At 50.0% G+C, this 22,749-nt stretch overlaps 9 protein-coding genes across 9 annotated transcripts; 3 read left to right on the top strand and 6 right to left on the bottom strand.

The window, feature by feature from the left end:
• Nucleotides 1-2,403: 2,403 nt before the first annotated feature.
• Nucleotides 2,404-3,877, bottom strand: MAA_06774 (phosphotransferase enzyme family protein; the record flags this gene model as incomplete). Its single annotated transcript, XM_007824772.2, has 3 exons — nt 2,404-2,542; nt 2,585-2,702; nt 2,920-3,877. 3 exons carry the CDS (start codon nt 3,875-3,877, stop codon nt 2,404-2,406), a joined length of 1,215 nt encoding a protein of 404 aa, XP_007822963.2.
• A 491-nt stretch (nt 3,878-4,368) lies between these two features.
• On the top strand, nt 4,369-4,984 carry MAA_06773 (uncharacterized protein; the record flags this gene model as incomplete). Its single annotated transcript, XM_007824771.1, has 2 exons — nt 4,369-4,758; nt 4,811-4,984. 2 exons carry the CDS (start codon nt 4,369-4,371, stop codon nt 4,982-4,984), a joined length of 564 nt encoding a protein of 187 aa, XP_007822962.1.
• Nucleotides 4,985-6,602: 1,618 nt separating this feature from the next.
• Nucleotides 6,603-8,226, bottom strand: MAA_06772 (Major facilitator superfamily domain protein; the record flags this gene model as incomplete). Its single annotated transcript, XM_007824770.1, has 5 exons — nt 6,603-7,102; nt 7,158-7,341; nt 7,393-7,794; nt 7,847-7,861; nt 7,915-8,226. 5 exons carry the CDS (start codon nt 8,224-8,226, stop codon nt 6,603-6,605), a joined length of 1,413 nt encoding a protein of 470 aa, XP_007822961.1.
• Nucleotides 8,227-8,580: 354 nt separating this feature from the next.
• Nucleotides 8,581-10,151, bottom strand: MAA_11632 (Peptidase cysteine/serine, trypsin-like protein; the record flags this gene model as incomplete). The annotated part of the gene is made up of 4 exons (XM_011412547.1): nt 8,581-9,049; nt 9,111-9,783; nt 9,846-9,981; nt 10,047-10,151. 4 exons carry the CDS (start codon nt 10,149-10,151, stop codon nt 8,581-8,583), a joined length of 1,383 nt encoding a protein of 460 aa, XP_011410849.1.
• Nucleotides 10,152-13,717: 3,566 nt separating this feature from the next.
• On the top strand, nt 13,718-14,683 carry MAA_06771 (isoflavone reductase family protein; the record flags this gene model as incomplete). The annotated part of the gene is made up of 2 exons (XM_007824769.1): nt 13,718-13,947; nt 14,005-14,683. The coding sequence occupies 2 exons, from the start codon at nt 13,718-13,720 to the stop codon at nt 14,681-14,683; spliced, it is 909 nt and encodes a 302-aa protein (XP_007822960.1).
• A 257-nt stretch (nt 14,684-14,940) lies between these two features.
• MAA_06770 (short-chain dehydrogenase/reductase SDR) lies at nt 14,941-15,729 on the top strand (the record flags this gene model as incomplete). The annotated part of the gene is made up of 1 exon (XM_007824768.1): nt 14,941-15,729. The coding sequence occupies one exon, from the start codon at nt 14,941-14,943 to the stop codon at nt 15,727-15,729; it is 789 nt and encodes a 262-aa protein (XP_007822959.1).
• Nucleotides 15,730-17,602: 1,873 nt separating this feature from the next.
• Nucleotides 17,603-18,047, bottom strand: MAA_06769 (uncharacterized protein; the record flags this gene model as incomplete). The annotated part of the gene is made up of 2 exons (XM_007824767.1): nt 17,603-17,632; nt 17,691-18,047. 2 exons carry the CDS (start codon nt 18,045-18,047, stop codon nt 17,603-17,605), a joined length of 387 nt encoding a protein of 128 aa, XP_007822958.1.
• Nucleotides 18,048-19,015: 968 nt separating this feature from the next.
• Nucleotides 19,016-19,436, bottom strand: MAA_11631 (CAP domain protein; the record flags this gene model as incomplete). Its single annotated transcript, XM_011412546.1, has 2 exons — nt 19,016-19,083; nt 19,199-19,436. The coding sequence occupies 2 exons, from the start codon at nt 19,434-19,436 to the stop codon at nt 19,016-19,018; spliced, it is 306 nt and encodes a 101-aa protein (XP_011410848.1).
• Nucleotides 19,437-20,536: 1,100 nt separating this feature from the next.
• Nucleotides 20,537-22,597, bottom strand: MAA_06768 (glycyl-tRNA synthetase; the record flags this gene model as incomplete). Its single annotated transcript, XM_007824766.1, has 3 exons — nt 20,537-20,923; nt 20,975-22,069; nt 22,127-22,597. 3 exons carry the CDS (start codon nt 22,595-22,597, stop codon nt 20,537-20,539), a joined length of 1,953 nt encoding a protein of 650 aa, XP_007822957.1.
• Nucleotides 22,598-22,749: the final 152 nt, after the last annotated feature.

The raw sequence follows: 22,749 nt of genomic DNA, 5'->3' as shown, positions 1-22,749 counted from the left end.
GTATTGATGTATGTATGTTCAAGGCTGCCAGGCAGACGCCAAGGATGCGTAGCCGCGTAGTATTGCATGTCATGTGTGATTAGGCCTGGAATTATGTACTGTGTATCTTTTCTTCCCTGGCCTGCGACCTGCTTCCTCGTACAGTATTTTCGTAGTATTGAAAAAATTGGACAACTGCTAGGTTCGACCCTTCTCTGACAGGTCTTGTAGAGTGTGAGCCACATAACCATTAGACACCCACCTGGCTGGAATCACGATAGCTAACCAATCTAAACAGGCCCTCTCACTCTACTGGGCCCAGTAACAGCAAGTAGTAAATGTAGGCGTGGAGGTTGGGAAGAATAACAAGACACGCCCAAACGGGGGTTAGGGTTAATCCCTTTGGACATATTGGCTACATCAAGTTGGCTAGTTCCAAGATTCTTCAAGTGCTACTAGAAGTGTTGTGGAAAGCACCAGACATTTAGCGGCAATTATCCAGGCGAATAGTAGACTAATGTCTTCCAGTATTGCCTAGTACTATAACTTGGTCAAACTATGCGTCCCCTTTTCGCTTTTCATACCAGATTACCACGGAGTAATTTATGCATTAAGAACGATTCAGTATTTCGCATACGAAGCACGACTCTACTAACAATCATATGATGACGCATTAATAAAGACAAGTCCTTCCCTACAACAGCACCCCACTAAGCGTACGTGAGACAGCTCATCTCTTCCGAGTTTAACATAACGTTGGAGAGATTTCTTCCTCTTTGCAAAAACCAACAACCGTGGTTTTGCTTTTCCATATCCTTGCAGAAGCCGTTCAAGATACGAGCGGCCGATGGTTCGGTTAGCCGATTAAAGATTATATTCCATCGTCCCATTTACGTAATGCTTGGAACCTAAAATCAAGGCCGGTAATCTCAAGAAAAGGCGCTTCGAGTCTCGGAGGTTACCATAATAGCTCCAAAGTCCGACTTCTAGTTCCAGATCGGTTCCCGAGCCGTTTCGTCGCCATCGCCAGACTCTTTATCCATGCCACTTCTGCAGGCCATTGTACTAGGGAATGAAAATCCAATGCGATACATAGCCTTTTCTGCTTCCTCCTCCACCACACGATTGGCGTTTGTCTCCGGGGCAAGGATGATTGCAGTAGTACTCAAAGTCGTCGCCGGTACGTATGCCGATATCCTGATGAGCATCGGTGCAGTCTAATGTAAAGATAGATTAGCCACGTGCTCCAGTATTCCAATCCTTTGCTACATTCGTGTTTTTTCTTTCTTTTTTGGCTTCCCATTATTTCCTTCACGATTTTAGTCAAAAACTCACAGCAGTTGTTATCCTTGTCCAGAGCTATTCCAGTTTTGCCATGCTTGCCAACACAAAAGTCGGCACAAGAGTTGACCGTCATTCTTGTAGCATCCGTGTATTTCGGGCCAGTGTACTTGGCTTCATCAAACTCGTAACACCATTCAAACGTCAGTCCAGCCAGGTAGCCGGGTGCAGACAGAAATTGCGCATCGCCATAGACACTGAAGGCACTGTGACCGCCACAAGATGCCGATTCGTCTCCGGAGCACTTGTCGGTGCAAACACTGTCGTCTACAAGCTTCGCCCCATGTGAGAGTTGAAAACCGCAAACTGTATTAGAGTACGATTAGATACACATCTGCGAGAGAAATTCTTTTCATGGATTCTTTGTTGTGGCACTTGCAGCATGAATAGTTATCCAAAGCGGCCAGCGGATAGTCGTTTCCGAAACCATTGTCGGAATCGTGATTTCCGTTTTGACATGCTCTTGCGCAATATGCAGGAGACGCTTTGATCTTTTGGAAGTTCAAAATATTGCATGCCAATGGACGTGGAATGCGGGGGATGTCGTCGGGCGGCAAGACAAGGCATCCTAGGTACGGAGGGGTTTCTGCGAACACGCGGGCAAATAGTAAGGAGAGCATTAGGGATGGGACTAGGGTACGCATGGCAGTTTCTTGGTTTCAGAGTCTGGCTGTTCTTTGCTGATAAATCATGAAATACCAAATCTCGATGCAGACTTTGGAGGTAGACTCGGGTAGTGTATGGTAGACTCTAGGTATAGTTTGATGAGGTGGATTCCCAGGGACGTCTTGCTAATAGCTCAGAAGATATTAAATAAACAGGAGACTTTGCGCTATACTTGCTGATAGTAGTCAACAGGATATAAAATACAAGAAAATATCCATCCTTCCGTTCAAAGGACATGTACGTCAGCAGCAACCGAATGCATCAAGCCCATTTAATAGAATCTAGCCTCTGTTCGGCTGAGAATCACGGCACCCCGCAGAATTTGGCACTTTGAAAATGCAAGCACGGCTCGACTCTGGGCTGTCGTGGTCACCGAGACGATTCGTCATATGCGCTCTGCAGCTAATCGGGTAATATCTAGGCATGGCCTGATGGAAAGGACGCAAGGACCGCCGCGTTGTATTTTGGCTGCCGGTCGTCAGGACCGTGTGATACGAACACCACGGTCGTTGTATTGGAGTCGGTGTCGAGGGCTGCTACAGAGTCATTCATGTCTCTGTTCATGAAGCAAGTTGTGGGCGTGTCGCGCATCACTCACAGTCTTCTTCGAGAGGACAATTCCAATGTCTGAGCCAGACCACTAGGCTTAACTGACGCAAGCCAGTTGCTGTTCTGCTGAAGAGATGGTCGCCTACGCAGGCATGCTTCAACATGACCTGTCAAGATGACCGAAATGATACGTCATTCGTGACGAACTTAGCTCCGCCTGACCTGTCTTCCCTAGGATGACCACTCTCCGTACAATGAGCTTTGTTGGACGTTGGGTATGCAAGAAGTGAAGAAAGTGGCCAGGGAACAAGAGCATGCATTAGTAAACAGACATTCCTCGTTTATACGATGGTACCCGTACGATGAGCACTCAAGGCTACGGACACCGCCACAATGCATACTCGGCGAATACGTCCCACTCGGTTTCAAACGGTCTCATGATTTTGTCGGCCCATCCATCACTACGCCACTCATGTTGGTACTCAACTCCGTACAGCAGCTTACAATACTCCCAATACTCTGGGTACCAGCCAGCTTGCTCCCAATCAATAATACCTGCAATTCGTCGAGGCCCAGGTCCGTCGGATATGATGATATTTCCAAGCGTAAGGTCCCCATGAGTGAAATATATTTCCCCCGTGTCGGGCAGATATTCTCGATATGGCCCTGTCACGCCGTTCGGCCCAGGCCTTTGACGAGTCGCAGCAGCAAGCAACCAGTCGTTGAATGACTTTATAGTCTGAAATGGACCCTCTTCGTAATCAAGCTTAAAGAACTTATCTTGCACAGTTCCTCCGTTGATGGATGCTAAATCGTGGTCAGCGCGCGCCATGTAGAAAAATGTTTGGGGGTATATACCAATAGAGCGACTTGAAGAGCCTTGACCGAGTCGTCTTAATTCTTTAACAATTCGGTTCAAGTCGACACATATTAATGTTTTGTCATCGCTGGTGAGCGTTGGCCACACTTCTCGCAATGTTTGCCCCGGCATCAGGCTCATGTAGATGAAGTTGTCGTCGCCGTACTTTCTCCATCCAAACACCTCAGGAACAGGTACCTCAGTATCTGCAAAGACCTGTCTGATGGCTCTCATGGTTTTTACTTCCTCTAGCCGTAGATAATCGGAGTGACCAATCTTGACAGCGAGATTCAGGTGTTCAAGCTTCACGACGCAGGCTCCTTGGTCACCAAATTGTTGGATGATGGATGAAGGTGATGGCAGCTGTAACGAGGGATCCCCCGATCGGAAAAATGAGGTGTCGCGAAAATCCATCTCAGCCTGTGCCATGTCAGGCAAAGAGGCGATGTCGATGCGTAACTCATCTGCTCGTTTTGCCGCCATGGCTGAGGGTCAAGTGTAATGAGGAAGTTTGTGGAAACATTGAAGGAACAGAAATCAGAGCCTCAATGCCATGGCCCGCCAATCAGCATTGTCTAGGCCATGTTTGCGCGCGACTACGCAGGACATGCATGTTGTTCCCTAAATCTTTCCAATCAAATGTTTATATTTGGTCCATGTCAAGACCAACACCAGTTTCAAGGGCGCGTTCCAGGCGACCAGCCCCATGTCCAAAGCACCAGCCTGCGATAGGTTCTAGCTTAATTACAGTCGCTTACACAAGGAATCTGATTCGCTATTCAAATTATGCCCACTGCCGGAGTCATGACCATGTTGGTTGACGGGCGGCAACACCGCTTCCGACTCTATTTGAATGACACTGCAAGTTCTTCAACTCCGTTTCTTAAGCCGTATCTCTGATTCAACGAAAGTTAGATAGTTGCCATCTTTGTCACTTGCCCATTCTTAAACAGCAACCGTCGAACGCTGTATACATGGCTTATCGTTCCGTGTATCTGGCTAAGTATCGTGGCTCTCCAAGCCAACGCGCCCATTTCGCCATTTTCATTCCAAATTCTACCAACGACAACCCGGATCTAGACAAAGACTGGAAATCAAAACCATGCCTGGGCACCGTCATCCACGTCGTGGGTGAACCGCTGATGAAGGGCTATACGCTCGAGTTCAAACGGAACGAGGAGTGTAGTACTTCTCCCGACATAGATGAACTCGTGTTCCTCGGAACTGTTGACTCAACTCACGTCCATGATCCCCCCGACACAGATTTTGTGAGGGAGACTCATCCACGACAAACACTCGAACAGGAAATAGCCACGATAGCCCCTCCTCCCAGAGGCCAGGATATTCGAGCTCCCATCGATGGTGTAAGTATTGTATCCGAGTAGGGTGCGCCGAGCATTGTTAACAATATCCTAGGTTCGCACGAAGCGGTGCCAAGAATGGACCATGGAATGTCTCTCTCGACTGGAGGAGCAGTGCCTCATCAGTTCTGGCGCTGTCAAGATCGCGCAGAGCCATCGAGACGCGCCGAATCATGGTATATTTGGGCAGTCGGGGGTTTCCAAGACCCCAGGGAGCGCTGCACAGTGAAGCAACATGAATCCGCCAAGTCGACAAGCGCAACAGCCAGGTATTTAATGGGCACCTGGGTGTGTGATGGGGTACTGGGATGGGGTACTGGGATGGCCGATGGGTCAGCGATGACAGACTGGACGAGATTCGCAAACTAGCATTCCACCCTGTTCCGATGCAGGGACATGGGCTCGGACGGAAAACTTGCATCCTCTCTGTGCCGCACATGGAAGGGGAGGACCTGGACGTGACCATTATTATCAGTGGAACTGATTGGGTTGACTCGGTCGACCGGTACATATACGACGCTCTCTGGCATTCTTCCAACCAGACAATAGCCCTAGCTGTACCAAAAGATGACGTGGCATTCAAACCCATGAGTACATGAACTACTTTGGTATATTGAGGGCGCGTGGAACTCGTTGCATATAGCCTGCTGACAAGTAATGCAGCCCCCAATGTCTTTGGTATTAAAGGTCCTTAGTTTTCCTCAAGGCCTTGAGGGACCAAAGGCCTCTATAAATACAAGAAGTCGGTGAGGGACTTTGCCCTAGGTCCCGTGACCGAAGTCCTTGTTTAACCTTTGACATTTCCCTGTGACAGGTGATGGTAAGTTTATGAAGACCTTTGGTGTCCATTTTGGTTCGGTCGAGTCGTGATCTCTCTTGGGGTCCTGGTAGGTCGATAGACGGCTGTCCTCGGGGGATTCTGCCCGACAAAGAGCACCGTTACGAAGTAGTAAGCGCAATTACTAGAGAGGGCCGCTATAAAGTCGTTACGTGGGAGTTAAGGGGTTTATACGCCGATTATTTATTAGGCTTAGATTCGATATCTCAGCCATACATTTAGGCACAACCGGTATTTAACTAGACCAGGATCATGTACCTGGACATCGCCTTCCATGTCATATGCCGTAATATATTATTACTACGTACGACTTAATAGGCAAGTATATTCCGCCAGACCAGACTCTAGACAAAATCAATATAACAGGTTATTCCCCCCAAAAGCAATTTTCACGCCATGTCACCGTCCTTGAACTAAACTGTGTACAGAGAAAATACAGGCTGCTAACATCACAGTTCAAGGCAATAGCGTCAATGTTTCTAAGATGGAGAATAACGAACCCAAGAGCCAAGTATACAAGAGTGCGGAGTACAACAAAAAGCATGGGATGGTTGTACCAATCAGCGCAACATAGCCTTACTTAAATTATAATGATGGATAAAATGTTTCCAGTACCTGTCCCTGAATATACTTAAGAGCACAAGAGCTGCGTCGAATGGTCTTCTTGCTAAGCTTACATGCCGCTTGATTACTTTTGTCGCATGAAGAATGTGTTGCAAGATACCCGGCATTGATACTAGCCAGCATACTCAGGAAGCATATGAGGATGCCAAAAACAGCCCACGGACAGCGTGGCGGCTTACATACATGAACCAATTGGCCAATTTGAGGAGGTAACACAAGGTGTTGTACTCCAACATGCACCACCCGCAGGCAAGTGGTGGGCCAACATGCAGCTTGTGGCAATGCAAGCATCGTGAAAATGTACCCTGTCGCAACGACATGCGTGGTAAGCTATGCAGGTACACTCACACAGATGCCGTCGCCGCCGACGCATATAGCCATCACATCAGTCTTTCTTCCTAATCTTGGGAAAACTCAGCCACACCACCGTCACAACCACAATCAATGCCAGCACAATCGGCTGCAAAACCTGGACACCAGCCGTACTCGCCACCGCGCCAATCATAAACGGAAACACGGTACCACCCGTGCCTCCCAGCGCCATGGCAAACCCAATCGCACTTACATGAATCCTCTTGGGAAGGAGTTTCGCCGTGACCATGACCGCCCCCGGGAACATGGGTCCCAAAAAGAAGCCCAGAAAGGCAATGGCCACGGCAGACACCACAAACTGCGGCACCAGCCAGAACAACAGCTCCAGCGCAATGCAGATGGCGAGATAAACCGTCAGACAGGTCCGTTCGCCATACCGCTCCGTTGCGAACCCGAGTGCGGCACGCCCGAGAGTCATGCCAGCCCAGAAGCCGGAGCCTGATATCCCCGATGCGTAGGGCGTCGCGTGGCGCACCTTGAGCATGAACGTCACGACCCAGCCTCCCAGGCCGACTAGTCACACCGATTAGTCCCAAGTAGAATCATGTTCGCCAGGTCAGCAACTTACCCTCTACCCCCATGTACAAGAAGAAAAAGGCAGCACATAACCACGTAACTTTGGACTTGGCCGCCTCTCTTGTCCCAGCACCAGATCCCTCATTGTCACTTGCATGTTCGGCCCTGTATACTGAACCGGGCTGATCCCAAAACGCAGCCGCCAAACCACCAAGCTCCAACGCGGCTGTCCCAATCTATCGCTATTAGCTTCGCCGCCTATCGCTGGCGGAATTTCATAGTCTTACCATGACATAGTAATAGCTGTACCACGGCAGGCCGGCCTTGACAACCATGCTCGTTGCAATGAGCGGTGCAAACAACGCGCCGAGCGAATAACACGAATGCAAGACACCCTGAATGGCGTTCGCCTTGTCCATGGCGCCGAGCCACGCGCAAAAGCAGGCGTCCGTGAGACCATTACCGAAGCCGCTTATCGCATTCGCCACAACGAGCGCCGGGTACGGTGGGTGCGATGCGAGAACAGCGTACGTCACGATGTGACACAGCGGCGCCATGATGCTGACGCCGCGCCGGCCCAGAGCGACGTGGATGCGCGCATTAGTAAATGCCGCGAGAGAGTAGCCTACAAAGGGGGTGAGGAAGATGAGAGATACCACGGTGTAGTTCAAGTTGTAGTAGTTTTCGAGCTACCCGCCATCAGTGTCATGTCTTGACGTCTTGGTGTGAGAAGAAACGTACATAGGGGATCAGCGCCTAGAGCTTTGTCAGTATCAGCTTTTACCACGCAATGAGGGACATGTACATACACCGACCGCGCCGTCATTCATCCCCGCAATTACAAAGGACAGGCACGCAAAGCCCAACTTGAACACATTCGACCGCGGATAGTTCCATCTCTCCACCTGGCCCTGGGCATCGGCAGGCGGTTCACTGTCGTCGCTGGTGGTTCCGCAGGTGGTTGCTACCTTTGCTTCGGCGGTAGCCCGGATAGTGTTGGTGTCTTTTAGCTGGGCATCTATGCCGCGGCCACAGGAAGTGCGAGACGAAAAGCGCGTTAGTTCAATGGCATCATAGGGAGGAGAACAGATTTGCTGCGTAGAGGTGATGGTTTGAGACATGCTGCTGTGTCGATGCCGTAATGCGATAGTGACACTGGCATGCGGCCGTTGGGTCTACGATATACATGTGCAAAGCACTTTGCAATTATGTGTCCTATCTGAGAGTGAGAATGACACCTGAAGGAGTGAAGACGAAACAAGTAGATGAAAAGTGCTGGCACGCATCGACGATAGGGATTTCGGTATGGTATCCCGCATAACCGATCGACGCCACCGATCCCGGATGTTACCCCGCAACGGCCCGGGACCAAACATCTCCATGAAGCAATGATGGTCGTGTGGGTAGACTTGTCGGATATGGATATCACCTAGAATCGAAACAAAGTGGTGTTATATCATTTAGTCGACTGTCGATCATGACGTGGAAGATCCACCTGACAGTGAGTCTGGTTGATGGCTCTTCATCTCCAAGTCCTTCATATGCACAAGTTGTGCTGCATCGTGCTCAGGATCTGTCTCACCATAGTCGATACTAAACGTTTTGTGGAAGGTGATGTGGTTTGATAGAGGCTCTCGCCTGTTTTGTGATCTTTCGACGTGCGAGACCGATGTCGTTCCCATCGGCCGGCTACCCCGTCTTGTTGGCGATTTGTATCCATTTTTTGTTCCATGTTTAGCGTAGAACCGCTGGGATGTACCGAGTATCTGAGGAAATAGTCGAACTAGGACTAAACGGAACGTTGGTAGGCAGGCACAGATGACCGCGACGTTGATCTCAACAACTGACCAAATGCCGACATTGAAATAGTCCCACGTGGGGTTGGTAGAATCGGATCCAAACTTGACCAGTGATTTGAGGCGCAAGATACTCACTATGGTAACACTGTAGACAGCCATTGTTAGCAGTGCTCTGGGGTAACATGAAGGGTAAAGGCTGAGCGTACAATGCACCAACGCCGAACATCAGGCCGACTCCAACCTTTTTCTTCCAGTCCAAGTTCAGCGCCTTTAATTGCCATAAGGGAACAGCCAGCATCCATCCATCTAAAACAATACTTATCGCGGCATTTGACCATGCCCCTGCGTTAATATTGACACATCGTCCCTCGTGTATTCCATCCCACTTCAACCAATTGTGGTCGATGGGCGTGCATTGGAATATGGCACTGAAGGTAAATGCGATGCCAAACAAGGCCACAAAGGCAACCGAACCCCAAAGCACCCGCCGAACGTGCCGGCCCGGAAAGATTCGAATGTAGAAGAATAAAATGGCCAGTTTGCTGAGTGAAAGTTCGACTATGTAGATGATCTCTAAAATATAAAAGTAACGACCAAAGTTGGTAATATTATCGTATGTCAGGGTCCAAGCATCTCTGCCTATACCGTTTGGTGCCACGTAATGCACATTCATAACCGTGGTAGGTATTCCGACCACGGTTGTAAGTAATACGAACCAATCATCAAGGCCATATTCCAGTTTTGCCCAAAACTTGTACGCAAAGCGCTGTATGACAAACATCGAGGAGATGATTGCAAACACTCTGGAAACAACAACGTATTGGCCTGACTTGTCTCGAAAAGGATCTCCACAAGATGTCGATGTCAGATTTTTCACCCCTATACCCAGAGGTCAGTTCTGAATCGTTCATATTGTGATGAGCGTGCTTGGGCCGTCATACTGATGGCTTCCTTGATTGTGCAGCTTGACATGACACAGTTTGTCAGGCCATCTTTGAAGATTTGATCGGTACACAAGCATGTTTGGTTCGTCATTAAACAGTGTGACTTGGGAAGAGATTGCCCTAGGCATGGGATCTGCGTAGAAATCATGGTTAGCTCTCAGGTTCTACGTTTTGGTAAAATTCAACGTGGCCACTTACGGCGCAGCCGGGGAACTTGGCAAGCGTCTGTGTCAGGGATGAGTCCTGAGCCATTATCATCGGGAGAGCCGTGAGAGCTAACATCAGGGAAGCCCACAGCTTCATTGTGTCTAACGTGGTTGGCCCAGAACAATGTGGACCCGATCTCTGAGGTTGAAAATTGGAGCCATCAACATTTAATGCCGAAAAATATACTCGACGAGATGGGGTGTTTATATAGACAGCAATTCCAGTATCTATGAGACACAGGGGCCCGTAAGTCGAGCCACGTTAATAGACCAGGATCCTGCTTGAGGGAATGATAGGCGCCACTACCGGCAGCCAAGAGTGAAGACATGGCTCACCTTTCCCGAGACCCGTGCGTGAGAGAACTTGTGTCCCTGTCCGATATGCAAATGACATATGATTCCATAACACAGGTTGAGAACCACACCGTTGTGGCTCTGAGTTTCCAGGGTGGACTCCCAGGCACTAGTTGTACGGGGTCAAACGCCACTTTCAACATGGTGTGTTGACTGAGTCAAAGATTATTAGCCGATACAACACCTCTCATGTGCAGTCTGAGGCAATAGGTGCTAGCTAACTTCATGCATCGCGGGTCTGGGGAACGGTGGCGTTGGGGGGCCTCAGGATGGCCGGATAATTATCGCCCTCTGCTGCAGGGCAAGACAAAAAAGAGAGCCACAGAGGAGTCCAATGTTCACATCAGACGGCAGTATATTGCCTTTTGTCTGTGATTACAAGCGGCAGGATCATCTTTGATGACTAGAAGATTTTGCAGTTCTCTCAGCAATAAGACACCCGGGATGCTGCTTGGATCGGCGTCTTCTCCATGACTCCACTGATTTGCAAGTTGTCGTATGTTCTGAGAGTCCACACGCGGCATAGATAGGGATCGTAAGCTAAAGACGAGTCCTCGTGGGTATTTGCTGCCGAACCGTGCGTATGTGTCCCATTGAAATCGTCAACCCCGACATTTACGGGTCTGGAAAATGGCTGGAAGCGAGCAACTGGGCAGGCGCAACACCTGTACTGGACATTCCGTAAGCGGCCTTGTCAGTATTATCTCGACGAAAATACCGTGCTGGTGGATGGCTTGGACCCGAACCAAAGAAAAGCCACTGACGGATTGGTAGAGTCAGGTACGAGCACACGAAGTGATAATATTTGCCCCTGAGCAAGCGCGGTGTAGACTGCACGGCTGTGGGCAAATGGAACGCCAGTACCCGATATACCCAACCACATAGTCCGGCAGTATTGTTGTGTCTGGTTTCGGTTTCCTCCAGAAAGAATGGTGCGCGTCCAATCCGCCGGCAGCGTTCAACCAACAACTACATCCCGATGGTAGTACGGAACACTCGTAACTGGTGGCATCCCGAGAGATGAATAATGTTCCCCACGCCAAGACGGGCAAGTCACTCAAACAGACTTGGGACGAAAGGAGGCATGAAGCCACTGGCGAGCCGTTGGCCCAATGGACACAGGGGTCTGGATGTCGGCTCCCCGAAACAGGGTCTCTTGCCTCGTGGCGTTCCGGCGCATGGTTCTGATTCCAGATTAGTGCTGTGGTTGGCTTTATTTGTCGCGCGCGCCTCACAATGGAGATGCGCCTAGGAAGGAGAAGGAGGGAGGGGGGCTAACTTGTTGGGGTTGTCAACGACCAATCGCGCTGAGGCTTCATCGCGTTGCGTTGCGTTGAAAGGAAACGCGGATGGTATACTGGAAGCCGGAGCATTCGTATGTCCCAGCCATACGGCAGCGACGGGCTTTCAATGAATGCGGGGGGTTCCGCATATGCAGATCATGGCTGTCACTAGCACAAGAAAACAGAGGTCTATTGGTGGTGTTTGTGGGAAACCTGCCAGGAAGGAGCGAATGTGCGATGGTGATCTCGCAGCTCAATGCTTTCAACTGGCGTGGCACCTGGCAGCGCACTACCAAAAGTGGAGAATTCTCCTGGTCGTCACATGCATGTTCAATCTGAAGCTAGGCCGCTGCGCCCACATTCTGGAAGAACATGGTCCTCTTTCTTCCCTTTTGCCGATATCCAGCTGAGACTAATTGCCCCCGAGCATTGGCTGCCGTATGGATTTAGAGCCTTTTCCCGCACGTGCATGCGGAGTGGTCGTCGTTGTGTTGAAAGGTGATGCAGGGCTAGAAGCGTGGAAAACGGTTGACATTTGCAATTTCCCACAGCCTTCACGACAACCATGATCCAGTCTCTCGGAGGACTGGTGATCCAAGTCAACCCAAACCCAAACCCGGCGTCGAGGCCCACCAGACTCTATATCATCCGATACAGGGCAAGGCAACACTCTTGCTCTCGGATCTGTCGGCTAGAAGCAGGAACAGCACCCCCAAAAGCCGATATCACGTCAAGTTCATGATTGCCAACCCCGCGTTTCCCCCCGCCAATTCGACATGTCCACACTAGCGCCGCCACATCCATGCGCACAGAAAATTCTGGATCCCTGTCGGCCGGCATCAATTGACGATGAAAATGACCGGGCAATAACCCCCACGACTCTCTGAGACCGAAACTCATCATTCATGGTTCAGCGTCGATAGAGTTCGTTGAACAGTTGGATGGTTCACAACGGCGCTACTGCCAAACGTCCGAGCGGGTTCTCAGGGTCAAGTGACTCGAGTCCCCCAGGTCCGTCACTTCCCGAGTCATGGCCACATCAAACAGTGTGGAGGCTAACTGACTGGTTGGCAATTTGCGAGCGCATCCTTGCAGTCATTGTAGTGCTCGGGAGTAGGCGCAACATTTAATGCAGCAAACATTTGAAAAAGCAAACGTACTACTAGTATATGAGGGTCAATGTTTTACCACATGTAAGGTCAATTTTTGAGAGTACTCATGAAACATGTCGACATAGTCAAGAATGAAATGGGACGTATATAACCGAAATAAGAAGCGTCAAGTATTTTGTGGTCTCTACTACCCGAGTAGCACTTCAATGTTGACCTTGTCCTGGCATGCGAACTACCTACACCGTTGCTTACACATTCAGCGTAAAAGATTTAATAACCCAAGGTATAGATACAATACCTTTAGCCTAACTATTAAATCCATTGCAATAAAGTATTGATTCCTCTATCAACAGGGTGCGTGTACTAAGTGGTTTCCCCGCAAACCACCGAGACTTGGTGCCAGGGTCTAGGGTAGGTTCCGATCACACTGTGTTGGCAATTGCTTTAAAAAGAAACCCATTGCCGACTGGAAGTTTTATCGAAAGTTGTCAAAAATAAATCAACAAACGGCGCAGCGGGAATGCCTAGTCTTGCGCCTATAAGGATGACGCATCAAAAGCATGCGAGGTTTTCACTACGTGATTGATAAGAAATCCCACTCAACCGACACCGCAACGAGAAAAACAGCATGTAGATCGCATCCGTGTTAGAGACACTTGGCTGCTCAGCAGCGCAGCCACCGGCGATTGGTTAGGGTATGACGAGCATGAAAGCCAACATTGAATTCAGTCAAGCCTCACACATTAGACTTTGCCCGCGACTTACAAATCCGGTGCCCAACTTCTCTCAACCACGAGGGATCGCCGACATGTCCACGAAACAATAAAGAAGGCCCTCTCCGCACATTTGCTGCCACCACCCAAGGGCCATCTGCCAACGCCTCCATTCAAACACGATTCCATCACCAAACTACAATGGCTCTCCGGACCGTGGCCATCGCCGGCGCAACAGGCAATCTGGGGTCGCACGTCGCCCGGGCATTCCTATCACCCCAATACCGCACCAAGTTCCAAGACATCGTCGTCCTCGCGCGAGCCGAGTCCAAGGCCGCCGCCGAACTCGCCGCCGCCGGCGCCAAGCTGCGCGTCTACGATGAAGACAACCTCGCACAAAGCCTGCAGGGCGTCGACGTCCTGATCAGCGTGTACGCCTTTGCGCGAATGATGCCGCACAACTTCCATCCAGACTAACCTGCTGCCAGGGTCGGGCCGTCCGGGCACGCCTTCAAGGAAAAGCTCCTGCGCAGCTTGCCCGCGACGTCGGTGAGCCTGTACTTCCCGTCCGAGTTCGGCGTCAATCACTACATACACGACTTCCCCCACGAGGAGTGGGACACGAAGAAGCGCCATTTCGAGCTGGCCAAGCAGCTGATTCCGAATATTCGCCGCTGCCGCGTCTACGCCGGTCTGTTGCTGGAGGACTCCATCGGCCCGTGGTTCGGCTTCAACACCAAGGACGGGCGGTACGAGGCCGTCGGCAGCCCGGGCCAGAGGACTTCATATATTAGCAAGTCGGACATTGGACGGGCCCTGGCCAACCTGGCGTCTTTGCCTCTGGGTGACGTCCCGGACGAGGTCAGTCTCAACGGCGACAGCAAGAGCTTCCAAGAAATCGCCGACATCATGCGGGCCAGCGGCGCCGGACAGATAGACGTCACTTCGGTGCCGCTGGCGGCGTACAAGGCCGAGGTGCTGGCGAACCCGTCGCCCACGCCGGAGAGATATCTGCGGTTTCTGATGGGAGAGGGCAAGATTGACCATTCTGACACCGGGCTGGGGAATCAGAACGGCGTGGTGCTGAGCGGCGGGCCCGTGGCCTGGATGCGGATGCAGGATTTGGCAAAGGAGACGGGCGGAAAGCCGTGGGCCAGCAGTGTTTAGTGAAATTGCCATGTACCCCGATACTCAGTTTAATGCAAAATTGATTAGAGGATGATGATGTTGTAATTGGAGTAATGCGTCGCATGCATACATGTTGCATTAATTGATGTGTATCCCGGCACGCGCGGTGCGATCACTCATCATGGCCGGCCCTCGGCATCCTCGCCATGTATAAGCTACATATGTATCGACCAGACACATTCCAGGAGCGGCACTCGCCCCCCCAAACCACCAAGCATCATCCCAATCAAAGCATCATGTCGCACAACCCGCAGGGAAAGCCCGTCGTCGCCGTCGCCGGCGTCGGCCCCGGAATCGGCGAGGCCGTCGCCCGCGAGTTCGTCTCGCACGGCTTCGTCGTGGCCCTGATTGCGCGCACCGCCGAAAAGCTGCACACCATCCAAGAGGGCATCCGGGCGGACCACGGCCACGACACGGCCAGATACTACCCCACCGACCTACGCGTCGAGCAAGACGTCATCTCCAGCTTCCGCCGGATCCGCGACGAGCTCGGAAGCGTGCAGGTGCTCGTGTACAACGCCGGCGCGCGCCGCGTCAACGGGCGCTCCATCCTGGACACGACGACCGAAGAATTCGAGGGCTTCACCAAGATTAACCTCTTTGGCGCGTTTTGGTCGACCAAGTGCGTTCTCCCGGACATGCTCGCGGCCGGTCGGGGGACCATCGTGTACACCGGGGCGACGGGCTCGCTGCGCGGCATGCCCGGCCTGAGCAGCTTCTCGCCCGGCAAGTTTGGCCTTCGGTCGCTGGCGCAGATTGTGACGCGGGAGTACCAGGGCCGCGGCATCCACGCGGCTCATGTCATTGTGGACGGGCCCGTCGACGGCAAGTTGATTGGCGGCGTGCGTCGACGACAGTGGGAGCGCGCGGGCGACGGGGAGAAGCTGGCCGATGTCGAGGCTCACTTGGTGCAGCCTGCTGATCTGGCGAGGGTGTATTGGTATTTGCATACGCAGCCGCGGAGTACGTGGACGCATGAGCTGGATGTGCGGTCCGAGAAGGAAAGCATGTTCTCGAAGCTGTGAATGAAATTGCGTTGCAGATGATTTATTTGATAACAATGGACTTTGACTGTTTATTTTGAAACAAGGGACATGAGATTGCCTGATATTTACATCCCATTGAGTGTGCGAAGGTGCAGCTTTTGTAGCGGACCGGGATGTGGGCTAATAAGAAGCTACTTATTAAAAGATACTTATTTATCTAGTAAATAATATAAGAATATAAGTACTAGTTATCTTTAACTATATATAAAGATATATTACTATACTATAATTAAATCTAGCAAGAAAAAGTATCTAATATATCAGAAAAGAGTAGGTCCACTACATAACATGCACCTTCGCACACTCAATGGGATAGTAAAGTCGTTGCTTGCAAATTGGCTCTATAATAGTATATTCTCACTTGAAGGTGCCGGAGTAAAGTTAGCAGCTGTTGTTATAAACAGTCAAGTGATATTAGTCCTCCAGGCTCACGTCTGTACGTACCTGTATTTTTTGCCGAGGCACTGTGGGTATGCCGCCTGGGGGATGGTCCTGGCTAGTTCCTACTTTTTAGAGTTTGACCTGGCGAAGTTCTTCGGCCTTCTCGCCGGATGTCACATGGGTTTTACCCCGGGACACCGGGCTGGGTGGTTGGAAGTTCGCAGTAGTTTGTTGTGCCTATTTTGTTATGGCATACGCTTCTTTTTTTGTGGTGGTACTCCGTAGAGTTTGTCAATCTACTTTGTCTGCCCAGAAGCCCCACTTGCCTCGGCGGGTGGCGTTCTTGAAGGCATCAACGGTCCAGATGTCCTTTGCTTCCTGGAAATCGTGTCTGGCCAATAGCGCCTTGTGGGTTCTGGAGCATTCCTTGTTCCATTGATCATACCTTGAAGTTTCGGACTCTGCCCGCCTTTTGCAACGAGTCAGGGATTAGGAGACTTCAGAGGCTAGACGGTCCAGGTTATTTATGCTGTTGACTCGTGGGTTTATATATAGAGCCTTGTCTCTCAGAATGGTAGGAAACCTTTCTATTTCGTCGTTAGTGGTGATGACGTGTGGGCGTGTTGGGCATTTGGGTCGGATGCCGCTTGGTATGGTAATAAGTATGGCCTTGTGGTCTGAGGCATACTCTAGTTCTTTGGAGAGTCTGGAGGTGCATAGAGGGATGTTGGTGAAGGCGACTGGAGGTCTAAAACTCCTCTGTTGCGGGGAATTAAGGAGTTCAAGGCTGTGGGTGTCGGCCCACGTTAATATCAATTGATGTCTTCGCCCCAGTTTGCCAGGTCTTGCGGCCGGCATTAAAGTCCCCAGCCACTATTATTCCGAAGGGGGGTGGGTCCATAAGAGTCAAGTAATATCTCTAGGTCCTCAGTTATTCCGGGTTTACGGTAGAAGTTGACAATGGCCATGCCTTGTACTTCCACCCACAGTAGGTGTCTTGGGTCGGAGTAGGGGAGCTGTGTAACAGGCAAACTCTTCCTGACGAATGTAATTACCCTGGGTTAACGAACAGAGGGTGAAGAACGAGAGGGGGGGCAATAATTCAATTCAATTATTTCTATCGAGCCACTTCTACCCTAAAAAGAGTTTAGCGCATTGTTGACGACGACCGAGTCAGCTAGGCTGAAGCACGTCATCCCGCGTGTGATAATAAAAAGAATCGACTCATTTGTTTAGAATTAAATGTCTTGCCTAGCTGTAAGGGGCTAGCCTGCAGTTTGTCTAATAAAGCAGGTGCCTAGGTATTGTCTATCTAGAGCTTAGGAGGAAAGAAGTAGAACTCGAGGCCGCAGCCTCCAGAGTAAGCTTATATCGCCTATTGTAGATGTTCTCGCAGTACCGAGCTTCACGGGGGTAGTCCTTGTACATAGTCTGCCGGATCCGCCAACCCGGACATAGCCCGTGATGGTGTTTAGTTCTTCTTTCCACCGAGGAGTTGATTCTATAGCCGGTTAACTGTTAGCGCTCCGCTACTTTATTATCGAAGCATTATTACCTACAACTCTTTGATTGGCTTTGTCTGAAACTTCTCTCGAAACTCGCGCCGCGCTCCTCGCCCGATCGGCGAGATACTCGAAGTCTTGATTATTTCGTATCTCGTCTGCGAAGTCCACAGCATACTGCAGGGCGTCTTTATCCTCCTCAGACATGGAGTTGGCCCCTGCGATGCGCAGGGCCGTCATGTCCTGCCCAAGCTTTTTGACCGCGTCAAGACTGTTGGCCATTATCTCGCCCAAGTCTGCAAAGCTTCCAGCGTACAAGCGTACGTCGAAGGCTTTTCTGACCTCATCTTCGTGGCTTGCATTCTGCGCCAGGGCCGTTGTCAAGGCGGCGAGAAAGACTGTAAGAAGCTTCATCATGTATGTACGTGTAGCAAAAAGTGAGCGGATAGTAGGAGAATGCAGCGGATAGTAAGCTGAGGAAATTGACGTTGAACACCCTCCAAGGTCGGGCATGCCCATTTTATACGTGCCCTCCAAGCTTGTTACTAATTACTACTATAGCGCTCAAACGCTATAGACGAAGTTGCGTAGAGACGCCGCGTAAGGTAGGTGAGGCGAAGCGAATCCTAGTAACGTGGGGCCGGGCATGAGTAGGAATCAAGTTACCAGTCGTAACTTACGAAAAATATGAGTCATGTGTTTGTATTTTTAAGGACGCATAAACGCCTCATTTTGCCCTAGCATAACGTGCTCCTGTCTAGCTTGTATTGTCACGAAGTAGGCTTTTCTGCCTATATTCTATAGAGTATTAGTATTTATACGGATAAAAATCTCTATTTACACGGGAACATCTCACTATATTAACTTACTTGCCCTACCGCGGTGCCTATCAATTTCTGGAAGGAGTGTTGCTCGGCACAGGGCAACGCGGCAAACTACTATACCCCAGTCATGGACACCGCCCCCCTTGGAGTCTACCAACTCGAGCGTTACATTCCAACCCCTGTATAATGAACTACCCGTAACCTGACAAGGTTAATAGAGCAGGGTCCCCTGGCTGTATAGGTAATTTAGCTGCTAATTATGAGTCGTTATTAATATAACAGGGATTAAATACTACTAGTCGATTGGATCCTCTTGCACGGTTTCCAGCGCGTTTAGATACACAGACAGGACCATGTTACTTTGGAGCCGCACTTCTACCACTCAATTATTTTCGCAAAAGTCAGAAGCAGCGCCCCCAAGATGGATACTTGTCTATTTCTGTGGAATACTCCGGTCCTTTCCCGACAAGCTCGTATACCGCCCTTGCTTTCCATTCTAATATAAGAACCCTAGCAACATGGAGCAAAACCTATACACGGCCCCGTACGACGACCAGGCTAACGCATCTGGCATTTAAAACGGGAGAACTTGCCAGGATTTGGGAGAGCCATTGAGCGGATGGCAACTGTAATCATTTGGGGTAATTCTCAGAAATGGGGGGGTACCAGTCTGATAGATATACACTGCAATTTTCACACGTCAACATGCTGGTCCTTGAGGTTCAAACAAGAAAAACTTACAATACTGATTCTGAATGTAGGACTTGACCGATCTCACGTTGGACTGAAGGGGCCCTTGACGGTCGTCCGCAGTGACAGTAATACCTTTGCCTCCCTCGCTGCATTGGTTGTTCGAAAACGTATCAAAGGTGCCGATGAATTGTCCAAGAGGCATTTCGTCCTCCCACGTATCTACGTAGTCGGCATTAATGCCGCTGGCCAGACTGGCTAGGAGCATGGTAACAACGCTGAAGCGCATTTTGGCGTTGGGGATAAAAGTCAAAGTTGAAAATTGATTGTAAAGTTTGAGACTGTGTTCTTTGCTTCTTTATCGAAAGCTTGATGATTGTGCTCTTCAATCCTTCATGTCGGATGCTTGGGGTCTATTTATACTTTAAAAGGCAGCTGTGACGGTGCAGGTGATGCCACATCGCTTGGAAGCGTCCATGAATCTTCTCGGCATCGCGGGGCGACGACCTTGAATTGTCTTTTCTCCGCACGTCTGGAACGTAGTCGATGAGGAGAGGGTATGCTGTGCAACTTTAAATTTCTAGCACCCGCTGTATTTCAGTTACGCCACGAAGGTTGGATGCATGTGCTCAACGCGACGAGGTTATTGACATGAACGGATTTTATGTCTCAATTACAACGGTTGTATAGTCATATCAGATAAGATGGAGTTTTTAGTTTTTTCTAATAAATTTATTTTTATACTCTTGACAGTAAGGATATCCTGAAACTCTAATATACGGGTATTACTAATAATTGTGTTTAGAAATAGAGTTAGAGTTTAAAAGTGTTTAATACTTTCAGGTATGCAAAACTCAGTGTCAATTCCAGGTATGTAGTACGCTTTTACTCTAGACTACTTTCTACAACAGCGGAGCTCTGCCGCTTCGGAGACAAGATAGATCTTGATCTGGAGCTTTTTGAGCCCGCTACGTCATTCAACGTTACCATGCGTGACAATATGATTGGTACAGAGTATTTCGATACGATATTCTCGGTGTAGGAAACCGACGCAACATTATGAATGTAAAATGCAGCTGGCAATTACCGTAACCACGAACCAATTATCGTCTGCCGACGTGTGTCCGAAAGCCGTCGTTCTTACTAATGCTTCCATGGTGGCCGGCATTCCTGTGAAAGTGATGCAATAACCTAATCTCAAGCCAGTATATTAGTGACCTGAGTCTATCTATTTTGTGGCAATTCCCAACACATCCCTTGCAAGACTCGAGTCGTATGCGGCGATAAGTATACAAAGGTCTTGTTCATTTCATTTGTGAGTTAGAAGTAGCATTCCTCCCAGCATCCCCCTCGTTGTGCAATTTAGATCTATGCCTTCATCTATTACCGTTAGTCTTCTTGACTTTGCCCTGTAAACACGGGTAGCCTCCTAGCCACTTGATCCCATGCCTCAGCGCCCGCGGTGAGATTTCTAATCGCCTCAACAATCTCATCTTGAGAGGCCCGGACCTGGACTCTGGAATCCCGCTCTCGCAACGTAACGGACCCGTCTTTTAACGTGTAGAAATCCACCGTGATTCCAAGCGGCGTGCCGAGTTCGTCATTTCTCGCGTATCGCCTGCCAATAGAAACGCTAGACGAGTCTACATTATTCGCAATGCCCATAGCTCTCAGCCGACTGGCCAGGGCCTTGATTACGGGCTTAAAGCCGACGTTATTCGACAGTGGTACAAGCAAAACTTTGACAGGCGCGACGAGGATAGGCAATGAGAGCACCTGCGAAAGTTGGTCAGCTTAGAAAACGGCGGCAGGTTGCGATATGCGTACCTCTCGAGCAACATCCTGCGGTCTGCTCCAGTACACGTGCTCAAGAATACTGTAGAGTATGCGGCCGATACCAAAGGAAGGCTCGATGACATTGGGCGTGTATTCCCGCGTCGTCTCCACGCGAGTGGTTTGTCTGATGGAGCAAACATCAGACGTGAGCTCTACAGAGTGGGCACCATTTGCAAGCTCGTCTGTAGGAATTGTCACGACGCCCTTTCCAGCTAGCTCTGTGGCTAATTGTCTGAGATGATCTTGATCCAATTGCCCGACTGCCAGCTCGATCTTCTTGGCATCCTTTTTGAATCGAGGCCCCACGAGCCTTTTCTCCAGTGTTGCTTTCCATTCGGTGATTTCAAGAGGTGTGGCGCGGGCTTCCTTGACCGTCAATGAGGTTCCGGTCTCTCGAGAATGAACGGTCAAGTCATATGCGCTCCGGTCAGCGCAGCCAACACACTCGATCCAGCCATAACTAGTCAGAAGCTCCGCATCCCAACAGTCGCATGCGTAATGTGCCATCTCATTATCGAGATGTTGGCGGAACCGTAGTTTTTGCGGATCCACGCCAATCTTGAGCAAGAATAGGTACACTCTCGCAAGGAAGTAGCCGAGGGTTTCGTTGTCCACAAGCTTCGTTTCAACGGCCTTGCCAATGGGCATCGATGAGATGGACGTTTGTCCAGAAAGTTGCGTCTTTTTATCTAAAAACGGCAGTTCAATTTCAGCTATTTCGCTAAAACGTTCGTGGTTCTTATTGCTCTCCGGGTCAACAAAATGTTCAATTTCTGCCATTAAGAACTCTCGAACTCGAAGTAAGCCCGACCGTGGAGAAATTTCATTACGATATGACTTGCCAATGCAAGCGGATGCGAAAGGCATAGACCCTTGGCAGTAGTCTAGTAGCTTTCGGAAGTTCAGAAACTGACCTTGAGCAGTCTCGGGCCTGAAATATACAGGCGAAGCTGAACTTGGACCGATAGTAGACCGAAACATGAGATTAAAGGCAGTTGGTTCTTCAACCTTGCCATCACCATTGGGGTTCCTGATATCAAGCTCCCTAATCAATTTGCCAAGTTCAGGCCCATCGTAGTTGTCCATCTATTCACCGATTAGCTGGGCAGGACTTTTGGCACTCGTTGACAGAGGATGTCTTACTTTGGCTAGAATTTCTTGGTACTGTTCTACCTTGGCACTGTCCAATCTCTCCATTTTGCTCTGGGGGTCAGCGGCAGCCAGCCGGCTGTTTGCCAACCTTGTTTCCAGCACAGACTCAACGAGGTGATCGGCACGCAAATATTCGCCCTTGGCAGGGTCCCTGCACATCCAATCAGCGAATCTATCGACATGACCACTTGTTTTCAAGACTGCCTCTGGTGTTATAGCAGTGCAATCGACTTCGAGCATATTCTCTTCGATAACAAAGTGCTTTCGCCACTCGTTGACAATATTGGCCAGCATACCACAGCCGGGCGGTCCATAGTCATAGAGGCCACGATTGTCTCCCTTGTAGTTGGGTGCGGTTCGGTACACCTCGAAGGCTTCGGTGAAGAAAAATCGCCTTTTCAGCAGCGATTCAAACTGTGGCCGGTTGAACACGTCGCCAGAAGAGGTTGTCAGATTCGCCATGTTCTTTGAGAAGGAGAAGGATATTTGTTGATGTAGTCGAGTTTGTGGAATAGAAGAAGAAACAAACGTGCCCCCTCCTTTGTGTCCAGAGCAATATGACTCATTCCGGCCCATGCAGTCAGTGCAGTGCTGGGCCAACACCCCGGGCTCTT

This window comes from Metarhizium robertsii (assembly GCF_000187425.2).
Source record: "Metarhizium robertsii ARSEF 23 chromosome Unknown MAA_Scf_11, whole genome shotgun sequence".
NCBI lineage: Eukaryota > Fungi > Ascomycota > Sordariomycetes > Hypocreales > Clavicipitaceae > Metarhizium > Metarhizium robertsii.
The sequence above is the reverse complement of the archived record's forward strand: the minus strand, read 5'-3'. Positions and strand labels throughout refer to the sequence as shown.